General features: G+C 44.1%; 3 protein-coding genes across 3 annotated transcripts in view; 1 reads left to right on the top strand and 2 right to left on the bottom strand.

The window, feature by feature from the left end:
- The window catches only part of T265_05923 (hypothetical protein), a gene marked incomplete at both ends in the record, with an annotated part of 14,680 nt that extends 3,171 nt beyond the window's left edge, over positions 1-11,509 (bottom strand). The window contains one exon of the mRNA XM_009171058.1: positions 11,321-11,509. Coding sequence (XP_009169322.1) covers positions 11,321-11,509 — 189 coding nt within the window. The remainder of the gene's footprint in view (positions 1-11,320) is intronic.
- Positions 3,862-19,581, top strand: part of T265_05921 (hypothetical protein) — a gene marked incomplete at both ends in the record, with an annotated part of 29,712 nt that continues 13,992 nt past the window's right edge. Inside the window, 7 exons of the mRNA XM_009171056.1 lie at positions 3,862-4,045; positions 11,329-11,429; positions 11,619-11,978; positions 15,148-15,444; positions 16,107-16,910; positions 17,897-18,310; positions 18,552-18,801. Coding sequence (XP_009169320.1) covers positions 3,928-4,045; positions 11,329-11,429; positions 11,619-11,978; positions 15,148-15,444; positions 16,107-16,910; positions 17,897-18,310; positions 18,552-18,801 — 2,344 coding nt within the window. The remainder of the gene's footprint in view (positions 4,046-11,328; positions 11,430-11,618; positions 11,979-15,147; positions 15,445-16,106; positions 16,911-17,896; positions 18,311-18,551; positions 18,802-19,581) is intronic.
- Positions 11,575-19,581, bottom strand: part of T265_05922 (hypothetical protein) — a gene marked incomplete at both ends in the record, with an annotated part of 13,630 nt that continues 5,623 nt past the window's right edge. Inside the window, 3 exons of the mRNA XM_009171057.1 lie at positions 11,575-11,931; positions 15,173-15,424; positions 16,469-16,656. Of these exons, the coding sequence (XP_009169321.1) occupies positions 11,575-11,931; positions 15,173-15,424; positions 16,469-16,656 (797 nt within the window). The remainder of the gene's footprint in view (positions 11,932-15,172; positions 15,425-16,468; positions 16,657-19,581) is intronic.

Below are 19,581 nucleotides of genomic sequence, written 5' to 3'. Positions count from 1 at the left end.
CGTACTTACCGTAAATAGACATGGCTTAAATTTGTAGTTGAATCAAGTTAACCGAAACGCAAACGGAGTAAAATGCAATCAGTGTGTGCCACAAAGTTTGAGATTACGAGAAGAATCCCGTGAGGCCTAGACGGATATATACTATTTGCTGTGGTATTCACGCTGATCAAGCACATTTGATGCTTGTTAAGAAACTTCCACTGGATAGCCGTAGGCGAAGACAAGTTCACCTGAAAGCCACGCACCTCAAAGAGTTGACAATAAAAAAATGAACGACTGATAGCCTCTACCACTGATGTACTAATAGAAATATCATGTTGTTCACCCTTGATTCATGCGACAGGACTGATACTAGGTGGCCCACGGAGACCATGTTCAATATTACCTAAATTTAGATGGCGAATATATGCCTTTTTCATACGTCGATGATTACCTGACGAGTAGCTTACTTGTAGGAAGCACCCAGATTCAGCCATCGTACTGTGTTTGGGAAATCTCCTGCCAGCATTTTGCTCTCTACTATTTTCGAATTAACCCCACCTCCGAACCGGTACTGGGTTATTTACTTGGAAAATTTGTTTTTATGTCCCCAGCTACCACTGACCATTTTCAAACACGGCACTACGGTGTGTACAACATACACAGGATGTGAGTGAACAAAGCCAGCCACTGTCCTCCAGTTAGTCTGAATCATTTCAAGAAATTGTTTATTTTGTCTAACATGGTAGAAAATAGAACTTTTCCCTCGACAAGTATGCGACGGTTGCCCCAACTGGGCTGGTGACTCATTCGGCTTGTCAGCCAGAGTATTGCATGAACATAGCAAATTGGAAGACACGCCCAACGGACCGTTATATCTCGTGTATTTGTGTGTGTACTGTGTACTGAGTGAATTAGTTGACGTTATCATCAGTGGTACTGGTGTAGGTAGAGTTGTTTCACTCCGATGTCAATAGCTTTATGGGCAAGTGGAAACACGGTAAATTTGGAAGCAACAGACAGACAAAAACGTAATCTGAGTATAATTTCAACCCAAGTGGTTTTACCGTGTTTTCGTCCACCTGTATGCTGATTGTTTATCTGCCCCTCTTCCTTTCTCATTCACTATCAACAAACCGGGTTCATGGGATTGAGACAAATATTCGGAGCCCAGAAAGGTTATGGTCTTTGATTCAATAGCTACCCATTGTGTAATAGTTAAAAAATGCACCCTATGAATAGAACACGAAAATCAATAATGACCACCTGGTATCGCCATTCAAACCAGAATACCCGCATTTCCATTGATGGTCATCAAATATTTGCGAAACGGCGAGCTTGAGCGGGCAGTAGGCTCCGGGTAAGCAAAACCGTGCCAAATTATGTTCGAATGATAACATAGACGCGAGTTATTCCGTAAAGGAATATGCAGTGTTGAGTTTGATATAAAATTTCCGTGTCACTTAGACGTAATAGATTACTCACAAGGCTTCTAAACTCTCTTCGGTAACCTACGTTTGGTTTCGCTATTCTTCGATCTCATCAGGTAGGCACAGCCCGCGAGTTTCCGTCAACCCAATGTTCAACCCGAACCCAAGCTCAACGAAATCGTGCTTATGCACTTATCTGCATCTTCGGAACTCAGGTGAATCTCTCATTCATGCCGCAATTTGATGTGTTGCAACAGGCCACCTCGTGTTTCAGTTGGTACGATATTGGAAAATTCGTACTACATTTTACAGACATAACACCTACTCGGAAACCTCGTGTTTCAGTTGGTACGATATTGGAAAATTCGTACTACATTTTACAGACATAACACGCTACTCGGAAGGTTGCTGAAAACTCATCGACAGGCCAGTTTTCAGTGACCTTATCAGCAGTGTGTATATCCATTTTGATATGGTTTAAATGCTGCAGACTGGTTTGCCACTTGGCTTATTCACTGTTACATTCAGACATGTGTTGGTTTGCTTTGGTTTGCTTGCGTCTTGGTTTTGAATAGGTGGGGCGCTGGTGCACCGTTGCTCGTCTTAGTTGGCTTAAGGACATACCACTGTTATTTCTTTTTGGAGAATTCTGTAGGCCACTACCAAAATAGTTGCGGCTTTATTTTGTCCAACTCTTCCCAATTATTGTCCACCTCAGTCATCGTTCTAGTATACATGGGTGGAGCTTCTCCCGGAGCTGTATAGATAGTCCCCTTCAATACATCAAACCGACTAAAAATAGAACAACCAAAATATTTCAGCTTCAGTTCATAAGGTCCACTCAGGGAGCGTTGTTCTTCTTCATGTTACTCAAATTACGTCAGTAGAATGTGTTTTCAGTAGGCCTTGATTTATAAGTCGAGACTCGATGATACAATTCAAGTAGTTTATTCGGGTCACAAAAATAGAGTCACACCATTATTCTCAAACCATCATTCTTATTCGATCGATCTAAATCAGAATTTTACCAATCCAACCATTGATTACCAATGAAGAGAAATATCTTTTCTAGCCACTGTTGGTCAAAATAATTAGCCACAACTTGTGGTTATGTCAGACGCTCCGTGAACTCCAGGTTCGGAACTACTGCTATGAAGAAGTTTGTCTTTTCTAGGATTTAATTCCTATTGTTGTCGATATCTTGATAAATTTTTGATTCTTTTGACTCAAGCCGCTCAGAAGCCCATTTATTTCCATCACAGCATTTGATATGGTATGATATGGTCTCGACTGCACACATAAACTTCACCAGCTGAGCTGTGACCATTAAGTGACTGAAGGTTAATCAAATGGTCGATAAAAATCTAGCGCTCATACGAAAGACGCGGCATCTGTGACTCTTCAGCTGTGTGTGACCAGGCCACTGCAGCGACAGGGATGAACGCTCTCAAACACAGAGTGTGTCGGGGTCACGAAATCTCCTACAAACAGAGTTAGCACAATGGGCTGCTGACGGGAGTTAATGAAGAAAGCACCCTAAGAGCAAAATGCTTCTCCCTGCACCTTTCGTTTTCGGNCTCCCCAAAAGAGATACCTTTTGACATTTCCCTACAAGTCTTGTCTCCATAGGTGTACAATAGTGTATCTTTCTGACCGAGATAACGAACAGAATATCGTTAAATATTATGGTGGGTTTCAGAAGCGGACGTGCCGGTTATGATTCATGATCGGAGTATTGAAGCTAGATAGATTTTATCACTGCACGCTTACACCATAAATTAACAATGAGAAAAGTAGTTTCCACGCAACTACTTGGACTAATTGAGTGCCTCCTTCCAATTCCCTTGTATCGTATCGAAATTTCCCGGCACGAGCTGTATCTCTAATACTGCAAATCAATTAGTTTGACCGAACTTCAACTAGGAGGTGGATATATTGAATTTGGTGAGATATCTGTGAGCACAATCGAGCATTTTCACCCACGCCCACTCTTGTCCAGCTGATCGTAGACGGCAGAAACGTGCAGAAGGCTTGCAAACCACCCATATACCTGAATTTTTTTATTCCAGAAGCAATGCGTCGCATTACTCGTGTAACCTTTTTTAACATTATACACCTCGTATCACAAACCCTTCAAACCAACGGAATTTGGAAGATTCTGTTATCTGAAAGTAGGGTATGTGCTCCCCTTGTTAGATTGTTGCCTAGATAACTGGCTGTCCACCTGTGGCCAGCAGATTCGAATTTGCACAATCTCGAGATACCTGGATGACCAGACAGCTTGGATCGATAACCTGAGCGAAAGGGAACGGTATAGACAAACCTGGTCGGATGCTGTCCACCGCGTAGGCCATTCATGCCGGCTGCTTCACCGGTGTGTCCGGATGTCCATCCAGCAGCGGCCCACAATTGGAAGAGACGGTGCGTGCCCGGTTAAAACCGCGTGGCATTAAAATAGGCTAGCCCTCCTTGAAAGCTGGACAGTGGTGGCCGTGCTTAGCGCGGCGGCTTAGAAAGTATGACACAACAGTCCAGCGAAGCAGTTTCTGGCAGTCTGTTACGGTGCCGAAAGTCCCAGATACTTTTATTGTTCACTGTATTAAGCTTTCTACTCAGCAATCCATGTACAGTTACGGGTGAGTCTTATCTGTTTGAATGTCTATAGTAAGTGCATTCATCTTCATTGTGTTTATCGGTCACTCATAGGTATGTTGTTATTGCTTTCAGTATTGACGTAGCAGAACTATTTTGTTGGAAAATATGAAGGTCTAGCGCCCATATGTCGCAAATTCGACTTGAGTTGCTTGTGACTTTAGCCGGATTTGACAAACTGTTAACTCTGCTGTCTACCTAAGAAACTGGTAACCCAACGAGGGATAAAATGTATGGTTGCTGAGGGAGTATCCACGATATATGAGCGAATTCGAAAGACAACTTAGTCGCTATTCATACAACAGTAGCTTTGACAGTTGATTGGCTGAACTTCGTTCTATAGATGGGCTTGTAAATGCGACTAAATACGATGGGAAAAGTTTGCGCGAGGTGGTACCGTTCGGAGCATAATGTAACGACGGTACGTTCCTTTAGTCTTTCCCCATGGGACAATTACTGTGACTGATAAAAGTGTTACCAACTGTGTCGTCCCTTCTTATTTCGCTATGTGGATTCCTAACCGATACTTTTTACGCTTTGAAACGTTTACTTCTTTCTTCTCCTGGTTTGTTAATTCTGCAACTGTACAAGCTCAACGAGACGTCGAGAACGAAGTCACCTATCAAATTCTCTTGTTTTCTTATCATCGCTTCCCTAGAGAAAATAGGTTTTTTATCTGAGGACCACCTACAGTCAGCTTTATCCAACACATCCTGTAAACTGATTTGATAAGGCTTTCATCTTCATGTCCACTTACGGTAGCCGTCTGCTTCGCTTTAATCGGGGATTGTTTTATCCACTACCAAAAAAGCGATGTTTGCTTTTTACGACGCGGTAGAAGTTATGCGCTTTACTCTAGGGAGAGGCCAGTGAGTTACCCTGGAGTTACATCGCAGGTTACCATTCCAGAGGAGAAGACTCTGAATACTGGTCACAATCATTTCTTCATGGAGCCTCCGTTCTTGAAAGACCTAGGCCTGCAGTGGCAACAGTGTACGAGGGAAATTGTGCAAGTCCTATGGCTCTTATCCCCACCACCCTGATTCGAACAACTTTTCAGTTGTCCTCGTGCGGTTATTTTGCTTAAACCATACCAAAGGACGAAGGTACTGGATTCAAGTTTCGAACTCATTTGAGCTCAAGTAGATTTTCTCGGCGGTACTGGGACTTGAACTCCTTTAATTTAACGCGCGCAGAATTCTAAGGGCTAAATGTCCCCCAAACTATGCACCCTGATCAGACAAGCATGTTCAAATTCTAGTGCTTGATCTGAGGCTTCATAATGATGACCCTTATTTTGATCAAATGAGACGTTTGTCCAGAATTTCCGGTTGGATAACAACAGCGGCGCTTGAAAACTACGGGCTAGTTTGTTCCGATTACTTGTGATTTGTTTCGTGGGAGTCTTGTTCAAAATCGAATAACGAGGATACAAAAAATCCTTCTGAAAGGATACAAGACATTAAACAGCATGAAGCACTAAATAAGCAACGAGGAATTGAGTCATCTACTGGGATCAGCAGAAATAATAGTAAAAAGTTTAAACGATCCTCGAACTATCGAGTGCACACAACTGGTGATGCTTGCTGGTAAATCAAACAAGAAATCCAGAAAAAAACCTGGGTGGTTTTAGTATAGTTTCCGCGTCTGATAAATGTTTTCTACGGAGGTGAGATGGCTCAGATACTGGAACGCGGATTTACTAACCGGAAAGCTTGTGGTCCGAACCAGACCTCTGCCTCTCGACTTCTCCTGTCTGGGCTTGGGCAGCCTGGCACTATCCCAGTCCTCGTGCTCCCTCTGGATGGCACGGCAGTCAGGAACCGAAAGGATGTTACAACTGAACGATTATTATTTATTTAAATGTTTACTTCGCTCTTATTGCCCCTGAACGTGGTCAAACAGTCCAATGGAAAACATGTACTTCCTCATGCCCATACAGAACACCTCTGTGCGATACACAAAATCTCGCTGACAGGGGATGTTTACTATGCGAGATATATAAGAAGTGGACCTCTCTTTGAGAAAATGTAGTCTTTTTTGAGGTTTCATTTGGTTAGGGTTTGTTTGCTCCAGATGTTCGCTCCCCTTACGCATGCGTGATTCAGACGTATACTGGTGCATCGGGGCTGCATGCTTGTGGTGAACACACAACACCCCGTCTCAGAAAATATAGGAATATCGTGCGTGATTCAGACGTATACTGGTGCATCGACAAGTCAGGGCTGCATGCTTGTGGTGAACACACAACGCCCCGTCTCAGAGAATATAGGAACATCATTTAATGTGCAGCTATACTACGTAGTGCAAAACATTCGAAAATGGCATACATGAATATGATAACTTCTAGGTCCTGTGTGTTGTGTAACATTTCCATAATAGTTTGTTTAATTACGTTGATTAGAATGCGAAAAATGGGGTAGATAAGAGGACATTACCTACTACTTGTAGTGCTGTACCCAGGAAATTAAGCCTCCATCGGATATCAAGATTTGTTGTAAATAACCTTTTGCTTGATTTGACCGATCATTCGCTTCTTGAAGGCAGCTCGTTTGACGATCACCTTGTCTCTAATAACACCGACGATTCTTGGGTTCAATGACTTCGTGCCATTCTTGCATGCATTTCCTTGATCCCTTTCCTCATCTTCCACCATCCATTGATCTTCTTCTCTCCATCCATATGTATACATTTATACATATATACATATATATGTATATATAATACACATTGTCCACCATTAGGAAGGCACGTCTTAGTTTGGGCCACCTAACACGCTTCTGGCACACTCAGATGGAAATTCATCCAAGAGGAATACAACGACTCATTTGCTCTGCCTACCTAACGCACTACGAGGTTGTCCTAATTCTCCATAAGGGACGACTCTTGGATGACTCAAATTAAACACGTGATTTCTGAGACTACACTGTTTCGTTTTTGTAGTGTGATAATAAAATACAAAAGAGCTGTTGCTACACTCGATATCTGGTGTTTCTGATCTCAGCGGCGTTTTGTGATCTCCAACATTAGTGAGACTGGAAGATTTCCACATCGTTAAGCTTGCATGAGTTTTATATGCAGTGTCTATAGAACTATCGCGCGAAGATGTGCTTTTCTCTGGTCTTTTACTGCAATTATCATGAACGATTATCTTGATCTGTGCTGTGCGGGTTTTTTCCGTCTGGATCCGATAGGACCGTCTGAAACTGGGAACAATTTCGGAATACTCTACGGCATCGTTCACCTCAACCGCGTAAGAACTTAAAGTCTTCTGGGTTAAAAGTTCAACGACTTTTTCTCCACAAATATGCATTTTTCAGTTCCACCTGTCGGGTGAGAACACCTCTAGGAAGATGTCTTTCTGGCCGGTCCTCTGAGGTGGTCTCAAGACGAAGAAAATCATATATACATATACATATATATATATATATATATATATATATATATATATATTCAGTTAACTACATTTAATACATTTAATAGGATAATATCTACTACGACATAAGTATAGATCTCAAGTAAACAGCCCACAAATCGAGTGATGCAGAGCTGCTTGGTTCAGTTCGGTTTCAGTGCAAAACGGTTAGTGATCGTCACTTATTTATAGCTTGATTATCGGTAACCGATTTCCCAAAAGCTGGTATGATGTGTGAAATAGTGCNTGAAATAGTGCTGCACAGATTAGAGCAAAAGCATATATGACTGAATATCTTGCCTCCAAAACAGCTCCACCGGTCCACCATATCGGATCCAACGGACGCCTCCAAACATTACATAAACCACTGGCTGTTGTTGTGAAGCCCAAGTTGGTTCTATGGACAAGCCACTGTGTAAACCCGAGGCAATGAGACCAGAGCACACACACAAGGACCTACTGGGAGCCACTAACAAACATAAGCTTGATAGCAGAAACTGAACACCAACATTAGTTCTTTTACTTCCGCCAATTTTTTCAAGTACCAGTGGAAGACCACATTCTGCTCCAATGAATTACTAAAACCTTGCTTCCTGGCAGATGTTAGTCACCGCTCTATTTAAACAGGACTACCGGTAATAACATCTCGGAATGTGTTGGTTACTTAATAGGGTGATGATTAGAAATGGGAGGCAGTTAGCTTCCCCGTCTGATGTTGTCTATCATTTCCTGTGGAGAAGGGCACTAAAGTGAGGTCTTTACACTGTCTTTGAATAGTTTAAGCTTCCTGGATTGTGCAAATCAGGCCATTGTCAACTCGATCCAAACAGTTCGATAGGTTATCCGTTTTCTCCGGTAATCTTTCAGTTTTGTGGTCCAGTTGCTGCCCTTCGAGGTTCAGCCTTCTCAGGTCTACTGGAAATTCCCATCCTCTAAAGTAACTGAGGAAAATAACTCGAATAATGCTGGATAGTTTTTCGAGTAAAGTTGAGAAATTTGCCTCCCAAGGAATCAGTATATCTTTGGGCATATTCGACTTCCAACCAGTCCATGTGTCCCTTGTCTTCTGAAGCTATCAATTTTTGGTCAGTAGATTCACTTCAGTGCTGAAAAATGAATTCCTCGTGACATCACTGGTTTGTGTATAATATTTGATCCCGTGAATTCTATTAACTGATCGTTAGTTATCCCGTCTACCGAGATCGCTAAATTTATTGCCCTTAGATTGAAAAGCTAATGTAACTGGCGAACCCTGAGGCCTTCTTCATAAGAGCTACTCTCCTCCAATTGACCACAGAAGAAACAATGTGTCATTAAACTTCATAAAACTGACCCCGATGTCTTTCTAACACTCTCGATATTAGTGATCTCAACTACAGTCGTTTTGATAAGGTCCTCATTCTGGGTCCATTGATCTTTCAATGTGTCATTCAACCTGTGATGCTGACTGATCCAGTTGCTGCTTGAATTTAGGGAACACTTACATTGCCCCACAAAAAGATGGGTCTTCCAGGAGCACTAGAAAGCGCCAGTCCACTGTCCGTTTCGCGGGGAGGGGTATTACGCGCAACCTTTTTTACAATGGTTTCTCTGGGAACAAACACACGAACAAAAGTGTTCAAACCCCTCTTGTCAGCCATTATCCTTTCACTGATGCTGTTGAGTTCGTCCAGTATTCTTTTGTTCAACTTATCTGCGTTTGCGAATCCGTTTCTGCATTCTCTTCGGCTGTTTTTTTTTAATTCCCACTCCACCAGGCCCTGTAGATAGCTTTCTGTGTCTTTCCTTGGTTGATCAACAGAATTTCGCTGACAGTTGCGTTTCAATGACTTAGTATTAAGAACTATGCCCTTCGGGTCAGCCAGTTCCATCCTAGTTGAGGGGAGTTTTGATGCTTCTGACTCCGAGTCGAAGTTGACGTGTTTTTGCTGTTCTGCGTTCGTGACCGCTAACCGGTTCCATTCTTAAAAACCTCATGTGTGTTCCTGATTTGTTGGGATAATTATCATGGTCATTCGGGCTTCCATTTGCTGAACAGTTATACAGAAGCCACCAGCTCTAGGGTCTGTTTAACTTGGCCACTAGACTCCCGCTTAGCTCAAGAACGTAGGCAGTAAAGGGATAACTGCTTGAATACTAAAGTAGATGTCCACGGCAGGTGCTTTTTGAACAGAGCCGGCCTTTTAGAGCATTTTGATTGTAATAGTTAAGGAGCCGGTGGCAGTCAGCACATAGTCCGCCACTGCTTGGCATTATGTTTGATGTCTAAATGCGGCGCCAGTGCGTTCACAAATAGGGTAGTCTTGGTTTCCCGAGGGAACCATAATTCTATCTTGAAACTCCTGCCGCTGAGTGCAGTAAGGATGTACACCCAGCCATGCCCGACGCAGTCCGGACACTTGGTGCTCACTACGCAATTTCTGATCTTTGGCTTTTTAGACACTCTCAAATTCTTAGGAACGAAATTACAGCCAGTGTATCCCAACCGAGTACTGACATCCAACCGCCACGACAAGGTGTTAGGTTTAGATGGGGAATGCAGGCAGAAGAGCAGCAGAATGTCCCAAGTTCCCAATAGCCGAATGAATAAATGAATGAATGAATGAATGAATGAATGACGGCCGTATTAAACACAGACCAAATGGGATCACGAAGCACACCATCTGGCACCTTTGATGGAGCGCTGTGGTCTTTTGGAAGTTCCTGTTTTATTACTTGGTTGAGTGACGACCACAATAGTAGAAATTCAGATTTTCAAACCGTATTGTTGACCGGATTGTTTGTTGAAGTTTCTTAATGAAACTTTTCGAAAGGACTCAATGAGCCAATAACCCATAAGAGTGAGACCAGCTTTATTTAACCTCCACCATCGGGACACTGGATGGGACTCACGATCATGACACTAGGGTCCTGCAAGACCGTGACTGCCGTTTAGTGGCTTGAAGACTTTGAATGAGCGCGCCCATTGTGCACGCGAGAGATAATAACCTAATGTATGGCACTGGTCTCACAGTTGAATGTAATTCAGCACACGATTAGCATGCATCGTAGCTGTACCTCATCGAACCGCGCAATCAAGCTCATCAAGAAGAAACTCCCGGATTAGGAGAATCCCATATTAGGCAAAATCGTAGTGAAATCTACAAGAGAGTCGAACAGCGTATTGATATGGATCATTGTTTAGTCCTAAAAAGCATCTTGAACCATTCTCAAAGTGCCCATACAGCAGCTGTCTTGGCGTGGATTTCACATTAACTACCAAGTTGTTGATCACGATGATTTCGGTCTCATACATTCTGACTTTATGGAACGCTTCGGATTTCAACATCCGGCCTCTCCAATGGATGCACATATTCCTCCTTGCACGTCACATGTGATGCCTGGTCGAAAAGTCCAAAAGCGCTCCAGCCTGGATCTCAAAATGTCTTATAAAAGTTGGACAACAAACTCGTACTATTCATGCTAAGGTGCTGACTGTCCCACAAAACCTTCGGAAATTTTTTAGATGGGGTAGCAGCCTTCAATATTAGCGAGTTCATTTGAGTGACACTAGTTCTGCGGGTGGCTATACTGCACTAAAATCTACGTCACTGTACTGGACAATGTTCTATTTATTACTGTTCAAATTTTCAGGTAACCTAATGTATCATAGTTAAAGAGGACTTGGAGTCACGCAAAGTAACCGCAGGAGAGGAGGGTGAAACGAAAAATTTTAGAACCAACAATGTAAATGAAAGACGAAGGTGTTCAAACATGCAGAGACTGAAGCGCGTGAAATAGATGTTTGTTCATAACCGGCTGGGTAACGTCGTCAGTAGAAACGGTGCTGACTGTTTTTAATTACTTTTTCAGGTGAACCTGTGCGTGTCAAACGACAAAACGATGATCCTTTATCCGAAGATGTTTCAGTAGGCGGAGCTGATGAGGAGAACGAAGCAGCGACACCTGTACCAGTAAGTGACTTTTCCAGATGAACCAATGAGTCATCTAATGTGGCGACTTCGGCTGCTTGTTTAACTTTCTTCTGAATCATATTGTGCGCTGTTTCAACACTTGTTCAACCAAGTCGCTTTCAGCACAAAATATATGATGTTCCAGTCATGACAAGACTTTTTCAATTTGATATCTATGTACCAATTCAGAGTGTGAAAGGACCAGGACCCTTTCTTCAGCCACCAGTCGTGACAGGTCCTCGTGGTCCCGCCGGTGAACCGGGGCTGCCAGGTCCTCCTGGTCCGCCCGGACCTCCAGGGAAGATTGGAGAACCTGGCCCACCCGGTCCAGCAGCCAGTGATGGAGTCCGTGGGCCTCCAGGGCCACCAGGTGATCCTGGACTTGACGGCAAGCCTGGTCAGGATGGAGACCCTGGCCTTCCGGGAAATCAAGGGCCACGTGGACCGCTGGGACCAATCGGGATGATCGGTGCAAACGGGATGCAAGGACCAATGGGACCACCTGGTCCCAAAGGAAGCAAAGGAGCTTCAGGAGCTTCGGGAGCAGTGGTGAGTCCCTTTTTTCTCAACTCTCTACTCTGCAGGTGCAAGATATCTAACTTGATACAAATATATTGTTGAAGTTAAGGTAGACAAATTACCAGTGGACGAGCATTTCTATCACTTAGAATACAAGACGAACCCAAAAAGTCCAACAAAAAGAGGCCATACACAAAGCAATACAGATACTAGTTGTATCAACGAGGAAGACGGACGTGGACAGTTCCCAATGCCTCAAACGTCACAGTCATATGGAACATCACAAAATAGCTGTTCACGGGGACGTTAGCTTAACAACTTAAGAACTCAAGAATTTTGTCCAAAACTGGCCAAACTGTTAACTTCTACAGCGACGCCACTAGTCAGACCGCCGCATTTATATAGCCCACAGTGAGTCAGGTTATCAGCACAAAGTAACGCTCTTTGAGACCACTGAGAAACGTGCCAATTCAGAGCGGCTGCGTGAGGTGAAGATTTAAGGCATAATGTGACTTTGAACGGAAAAGTTCATCGACTCTAGGTAACAAAGGAAAATTCATCATGCTCAGAAGATAACTGTAACAAGGAATTCTTACGTGAAAAGATTATAAACTGGTTTTAAACTCTAGTATTTCGCGAGGATGGATTTGGACATGGTTGAGTCACCATTCTTAATGCTTTGAAAGTGACAGTTTTACTCATTTAGGAGGCTGTTTGCGTCGTTCAGAGGGGGGGGGAAGACTTGTGAACCGTATTTTGAGAACTGAATAGACGGCATGCTTGTAACCGATTATGGACGGGTTCAACAAAAAATTACCGATATAAATAAAAAGCAACAGAATGGGCGTAGTGGCCCTTGAAGAAAGTAGGGTTTTTCGGAAAACACCGAAAAGTTTTGCGCACTCTAAGATATAACAATTTTCCAACCATTAGTCACACAATCGGGTATATATCACTGCTAATATCTCTTTGGAGGAAGGGTTTCAGTAAGCAAGCTGGACTAGAGCGTCTAGAACTAAGGCTGTTGTCCAGGAGCTATGCTTATCCGTGTTCAAAGCGAGAGTCACGGCGTTAAGTATACTACCCAACCAAAATTTCTCATCCGAATCCAATCTTTTCTGTGTTTGCTCCAGGAGGACTGTTTGGGAAGCTAGGTGAGAGACACTCATCTGGGTCATGTGAGAAGTCCTTCGGCGATCCCATCCCCTTGAGCATACCGAGGTGGACAAATGTGTCGTAGGAGAGAAGATGGAACTTTCACACTCCTTCAAAATAGCCAGGCATAACATGTGAGGACAAAAAACTTTATTAAGTATAAGCGGCACTTTTTGGGAAATCTCTGGTTAGGCTGACCATCTCTCGAGTAAACAATGAAGTGTTTTTAAGGTAGGACACAGATGTAGTCGAGCTGGTAAACTTCCGATTGGCCTTCGCAGCGTCAACTGCCGCACTGGCTTTGCTGCCACATATTTGCTTTCAGGCAGGTCACATGTCACGATTGCTGTTGTTTCTAAGGGGGTTTCAACGTGGAGACGTATCAATCGTTCTATCCTGAGAAAAGTTCCGATCTGTAGGTGAATCTAATTAGCGGCTAATGCTCTGATGCCATGTTGGAGTTAGAAGTCGAAAACCGAATTCGTGTGCAAATTAAAGTATTTGTCGAATTCCGTCCAAATTTTGTGGCACATAAGGTTGATAGAAAGAAGGGGACTGCATCTACCTGATGAACCCTAAGAAGGGCGAAATCGGTCGTTGGATTTCGAAGCGCTAAAATAGTGCCCTATGTTTAGTTACTTTTACTTCCTTTTAAGGACATAGTGATATAGGCAGTGTGATACAATTTGAAGCCTCAGTGACCAAAGACCACACCTGCCTTGATAAGAAAAACGAAAGAAACTAATGGGCTTGAATCACCCACCAGTCTCAGTGTGTCGTTTGTAAATCAATCCGAGTGTACCATCTGCAGTGTCGTGACACGCATTATCCTTGAGTTCGGTCAATATCAATAAAAATTTATATCTTTGTATCTGTCTTTCTTTCCAAAATTGTTTTAATTAGACAGGGGACAGTGTCACTCAGGCAGGTAAAAGTTGAGGCAATCGCAGTAAAATGCAAGACAGATGTACAAAACGGAATATTTAGCCGAACTGATAATATCCCGTTATATTCGTCAAGTCCCCCGATGGTCTCTTCTTCACAGTAACGATGAAGAACCGCATGGATAGTACTGAAGTAAAGGCTACAATAAGTATTTGAAGACAGTGCTTTGATGTACCTAGCGGACTCATTTTCTAATAGACATATATCGAAACTGTTTAAAAATCGCCCTGAACTGAGTGTGTAGCAGACTTTGAGTGCAAAGTAAGGTTGAGAGAGATGTATCGATCCTACTCAGAAGGTCTGTGCTAAAGTACAGAGGAGGTTTAGGAAAGTCTGGTTGGTGTAGCTGGACGAATTTTCTATCCGAGAAAAGCTGAGTACAAGGACCGCAGTGGTCGTGGTAAGTGAACAAAGTTTCGTTAGGGACTGTAGTTTTTATGGGAGAAACAAGTAATCTTATATTTGCTATTTAAGTTGTGTATGACATTGGTTCGTTTGCACCAAGCTCAATAACAGTAGCTGCGAGATTGGCTGAATTCGACTTTGCGTCATTCTCGTTTGACCAACCGTCTTTCTGGACCTACAAAACAATTCTTCTGTAAACTGAAGGGAATGACGTTGTCGGGCAGGAAGAGGACGGTTCAAAGGGGAGGATGCAAACCAAGGTTAGGAAGTTCACCGGGCAATCTCGATGTCTGAACCGTCTCTAGAATAATCAAACCACCTTTACTAAGTTCGTTTCAAGGTAAGATCTGATAGTTAGTGAAACTTTGTGAATAATAGATGGAAAGTGATTTATTTCTCTCGTGAAACAGGTGTTTTAGTGGTGTCAAGGTACTTGAGAATCGAAACGGACAAATTGACTGACTCGATGCGAGGTGAGTATTTGAAAAACTGGGTCATACTGGTAGCAGCGTAAAGAAACAGTTCGTTCTGTATTTTACTCTTGAAACGTAACTCGCTTTCTTGATGACAGACTCGGCTTGAAGTAGATCTTAAGTTTCATCTCCCTTCAAAGAAGATGGTGTTTATCTCCTTTAACTTTGTTTCCTCCATTTTAATTGTATAGAAATTTTCTGCATTCTGTTTATTCTTATAGGGTGAGCGTGGAGAAACTGGCATACCTGGACCGATGGGTCAACCTGGTGTGAAAGGTCCTCTCGGACTACCTGGGCCTCAAGGCCCGGTCGGTCCAACTGGTTTTCAAGGTTCTGATGGCTTGATTGGACCAATGGGACCCTTTGGTCCTCAGGGTCCTCCTGGATCAACTGGAATGATGGGTCCGGTTGGGTTGAAGGGCGACGATGGTCCGTCCGGTGCCGCAGGAGCTGCCGGTGACCCCGGAGAACCCGGACCAGATGGGAAAGCAGGTCCCCCTGGAGAACGAGGGGCCCCGGTGGGTTACAAGTTCATATTGTAGTGTCTGGTTCGCACCAATATGGCACTCGCCTTAGGTCCACTATTGTGACAACCGGAACGAGGTTTGATATTCAATTTGCATTATACTGTAGATGGCAGTCACTTAGTCGAATTAGCACCCACACATTTTCGCCAGCTGCAGGGTTTTGATATCATATACCGAACTGCATGTCATAGCTGAATTAACCAGCGTTTCCAGATAAGCTGGGGTATTGAACACGGATTTCGCACCTTCCACTGATGGGAAAAATGCATACTGCCAACCGTTAGTTTATTTTATCAGTCAGTTGAAACACCGACTCACCTCTTTTGCGTCTCATCTGTATGACGTACATCTAATACCGTTATTGGGCCCTCATGTATTCGGATAAACGTGTTATATTCGACCTTTATATCGAAAATATTCATGAACTCCATGAGAGCCATTAGTCATTGATGCCATCTATTAGAACTAGTAAACTAGCGCCACGGTTCTTGTTTCATAGTACGATAGCAAGAATTCTTGTGTGATGAGCTCCCATAGCTAACCCCGATCGGAGTGCACGGATTGAGTAGTCTGAATTACCGCAATCTCCCAATTGGTATCCGTGTACAGTGGTTGCTCAGTTCCTAAGTTTGCAATGGTCCGAATAATACTAGCCGGTATACGGTGTATTCGCGTTGGCTAAGGGTGATCGTTCGTTGAAGAGAACCCGCGGTCAATCGCATCTCCCATATCATCCTGAAATTTCAGGGTTTTGCTGGAAAAGACGGACAATCTGGACCGAAAGGAGAACGTGGAAGCCCAGGGCCAATGGGACCTCGCGGATCTACAGGAATGCGTGGACCTCCGGGTGGGGCTGGTGCACAAGGTTCTATTGGACCAAAAGGTTCCCAAGGCATTCCCGGCCCCATCNACCTCGCGGATCTACAGGAATGCGTGGACCTCCGGGTGGGGCTGGTGCACAAGGTTCTATTGGACCAAAAGGTTCCCAAGGCATTCCTGGCCCACAGGGACCTACAGGACCCCCAGGACCCATGGGTCCTCCTGGGGATATGGGCGATATGGGTCCTTTTGGACCAGTCGGTGATATGGGCAAACAGGGTCCTCGTGGTCCAATGGGGGAGCGGGGACCGAAGGGTGACACTGGCATGGTGGGTGCACCAGGGATGCCTGGAAATCCTGGACTGGATGGACTGCCAGGTAAACCTGGGGATCAAGGTAAAGATGGAGAACCAGGTAGGCCTGGACTAAGAGGACCTACTGGACTACCTGGAGCTCCTGGAAAAGATGGTGAACCTGGACCACAGGGATATCAAGGCCAAAAGGGCATGGATGGTGCTTCAGGACTTCCAGGAGGTATTGGTTTACGAGGTCCTCCTGGAAAACCTGGAGATGATGGTGAAATAGGTGCGGCTGGACCTCCCGGACCACCTGGACCACCTGGACCTTCGGGAGCACCTGTAAGTTTTCGAACGTTTTTTACAGCTTTTATTCGCTTCGTGACTGATATGCTCAGGGTAGGAGCCGGTAAAAGAAATGTGTACTTATTATTTATTTCATCCTACACGCACTAAGCTCAGAAAGCTTGTCTTCTGACCGTATCCTGTCATATTTTGCTTTGATTCATGCTCCGAACTAAACTGGCCTCACATTTTCCGGTCGACGCTTCCAAACAATTGTACAGCAGGGTTGATTGCGTTTGCTTGTTGGAGACACTATTCATCAACTAAAGAAAACCACTTTCGAGTTATTCGTCCATTTTGGATGTCACTATGCTGGAAATCGTTCATTCATTTTGTTCTTTTGCTCTGGTTGTCACTTGTATCGGTGAGTCCAAAGTACCGGTAACGCAATGACGCAGTTACCATCTTTGATGCTATCTTTACTGTATGTCAGCCTTAGATGAGCCGACCTCAAACTTTAGACAACCAACCCGCTTCGTCTATCAATCAATGCCTAGGTTTTCAGGATTACTGTTACGCTACAGCATTGTGAAAATGTGTTTCTTAGCAAGATTTTGGACCCGTAGTTATGTGTGTGTGTGTGTGGAATTGAATGACGACTGGAGCAATTGACGGTGAGAATTTTCTCACCGGACTAGTGGAAAACATCCCCAATAATTTTCTATTACAATTCTTCAGATTTGTTTCCCCTTCCAGAACTTCAGTGGACCCCGTCACGGAGATCGCCTTGGAAATTGGGAGCACTGTGATTAGTTACCATGTGAAGAGAATTACTTACATATGACTGCAGTTCAGATGAACAAATTCTGGGTTCCTTTTGCTTTATCCTTCTATTGTTGAGGTGTACGTTGACTGGAAACTTCAAATTTCCTTGCAGTTTGAAAGAGTCATCCACTAATTACAGCTTTTTAATTGTACACAACAAGTAGTAAGCCTTGATCAACGTTTATACCTGTGTCTTATTATACGCTCTGGTCACACAGGGCCCACGAGGAAACCGAGGAATTGTTGGAGATAGCGGTGAGATGGGTGCACCTGGAGAACAAGGTAGTCGTGGAACTCCAGGAACGAGAGGACGTCGTGGAAAAATCGGTCCACCAGGACAACAAGGACAAACAGGTCTTTCGGGCGAACGAGGGCCACCTGGACCTATTGGCCCCGCCGGTGAACAGGGGGCCAGCGGACCGCCTGGAGCCCCAGGTGGGAAAGGACCGACAGGAAGGGATGGTAAAGTTGGAAGTGATGGAAAGCCAGGTAGTCGTGGTCTAGCAGGACTTCCTGGATCAGTTGGGGAGCGTGGCCCTCCAGGACCAGAAGGCGAACCTGGTTATGTAGGGCTAGCCGGACCGAAGGGAGAACCTGGCGCACAAGGTTCACCTGGTCGCATCGGTATTGCTGTAAGTTAGTTGAATAATATGCTCACTTCATTGACGTGGCCTGCAGCCGTATCTCATTGTTTCTGAGTATTTATTCCGCTTTTAACCCAATGACTCATCACATAAACCGTTGCAAGCCTTCAAATTTAACTATGTGAGCTCCTTTCCGCTTCACAACTGATTTTTGTCTACTGCACCGTTCCTCCAACCAACTTTTGTCTTGCTCCAACTGTTTTGTTTTCACACTTCCACATATTAACAGGGCTCGCCTGGTATCCGCGGAAATGTCGGAGCGATGGGAATGCGGGGTGACAAGGGCCCCCGAGGTCCTCCAGGTGAAGATGGAATTCGCGGAGAAGATGGTGAACAGGGTGAGATGGGGCCACCTGGAGAACCTGGCCCACGCGGCCCCTACACACTGCAAGGTGTGTCCCAACAGTTATTGTTGGGACCAAAAGGAGAGAAAGGTCAACCTGGCTACCCAGGTCCAAGAGGTCGACCTGGAATTCCAGGTGAGAAATAAAACTGATATCCTCAATGACGGTGTAGAATCCGAGTGGCTCAGGACGCTACAGGGTACTTGAAGCTATCGTACTATAGACGGTCGGTATTCGGTAGGTATTGGGAAGTAGGAACAGATGGAAGAGGGGAGTGGAAAATGCGTACATTTCGATAAGTTCAAATGTCATGTACGGTCCTAAGATATACGGATTCCGTGTATTCAGTCAACAACAGCGCAAGCCGGCAGACAAAGTATAAATGTCGTTCAGAAAAAGAGGGAGCAAATGTTGCTGGTCTTTATCTACAATTTCAGGTAACAAAATCCACTGAAATCGACACTTCAAGGCGAGGACTGATTTACCCGTTTGCCTTTGGTAGCAGCTCACCGTCTGACTTAAAAAATACTTCAACTTTTTCATAAAGGAAACTATTCAAAATGTTTCTGAAAACTTTTCGACAGCCCACGACCAGTTTCGTCCTTCTTGGGGCTCATCAGGTAGGCGCAGTCTCCCTATATTTTGATCACCACATCAATGAATCAGTTGATGCGTCTGTTTCATGTAAAACTGACCAAAATGGCGTTTTGTAGCAATGTAAGTTTTTCAGCTAGTCAAGTGGGTTCCCCACTACAGACGCCGAATTACTCGCGCTTCCGGCAGTACTATCTCCGTGAAGCAGCAACTACCATTGTATTTCCTAATCGCCACGTGTTGTAGGACGCTGGAATGAAACAACCTCACGTAATACATATCTCTATTGCCATATATATATATATATATATATATATATAT

The sequence above is a fragment of the Opisthorchis viverrini genome (genome assembly GCF_000715545.1).
Source record: "Opisthorchis viverrini unplaced genomic scaffold opera_v5_115, whole genome shotgun sequence".
In the NCBI taxonomy this organism is placed as follows: Eukaryota; Metazoa; Platyhelminthes; class Trematoda; order Opisthorchiida; family Opisthorchiidae; genus Opisthorchis; species Opisthorchis viverrini.
Note: the sequence above shows the minus strand (reverse complement) of the source record. Positions and strands in the feature narration are given on the sequence as shown.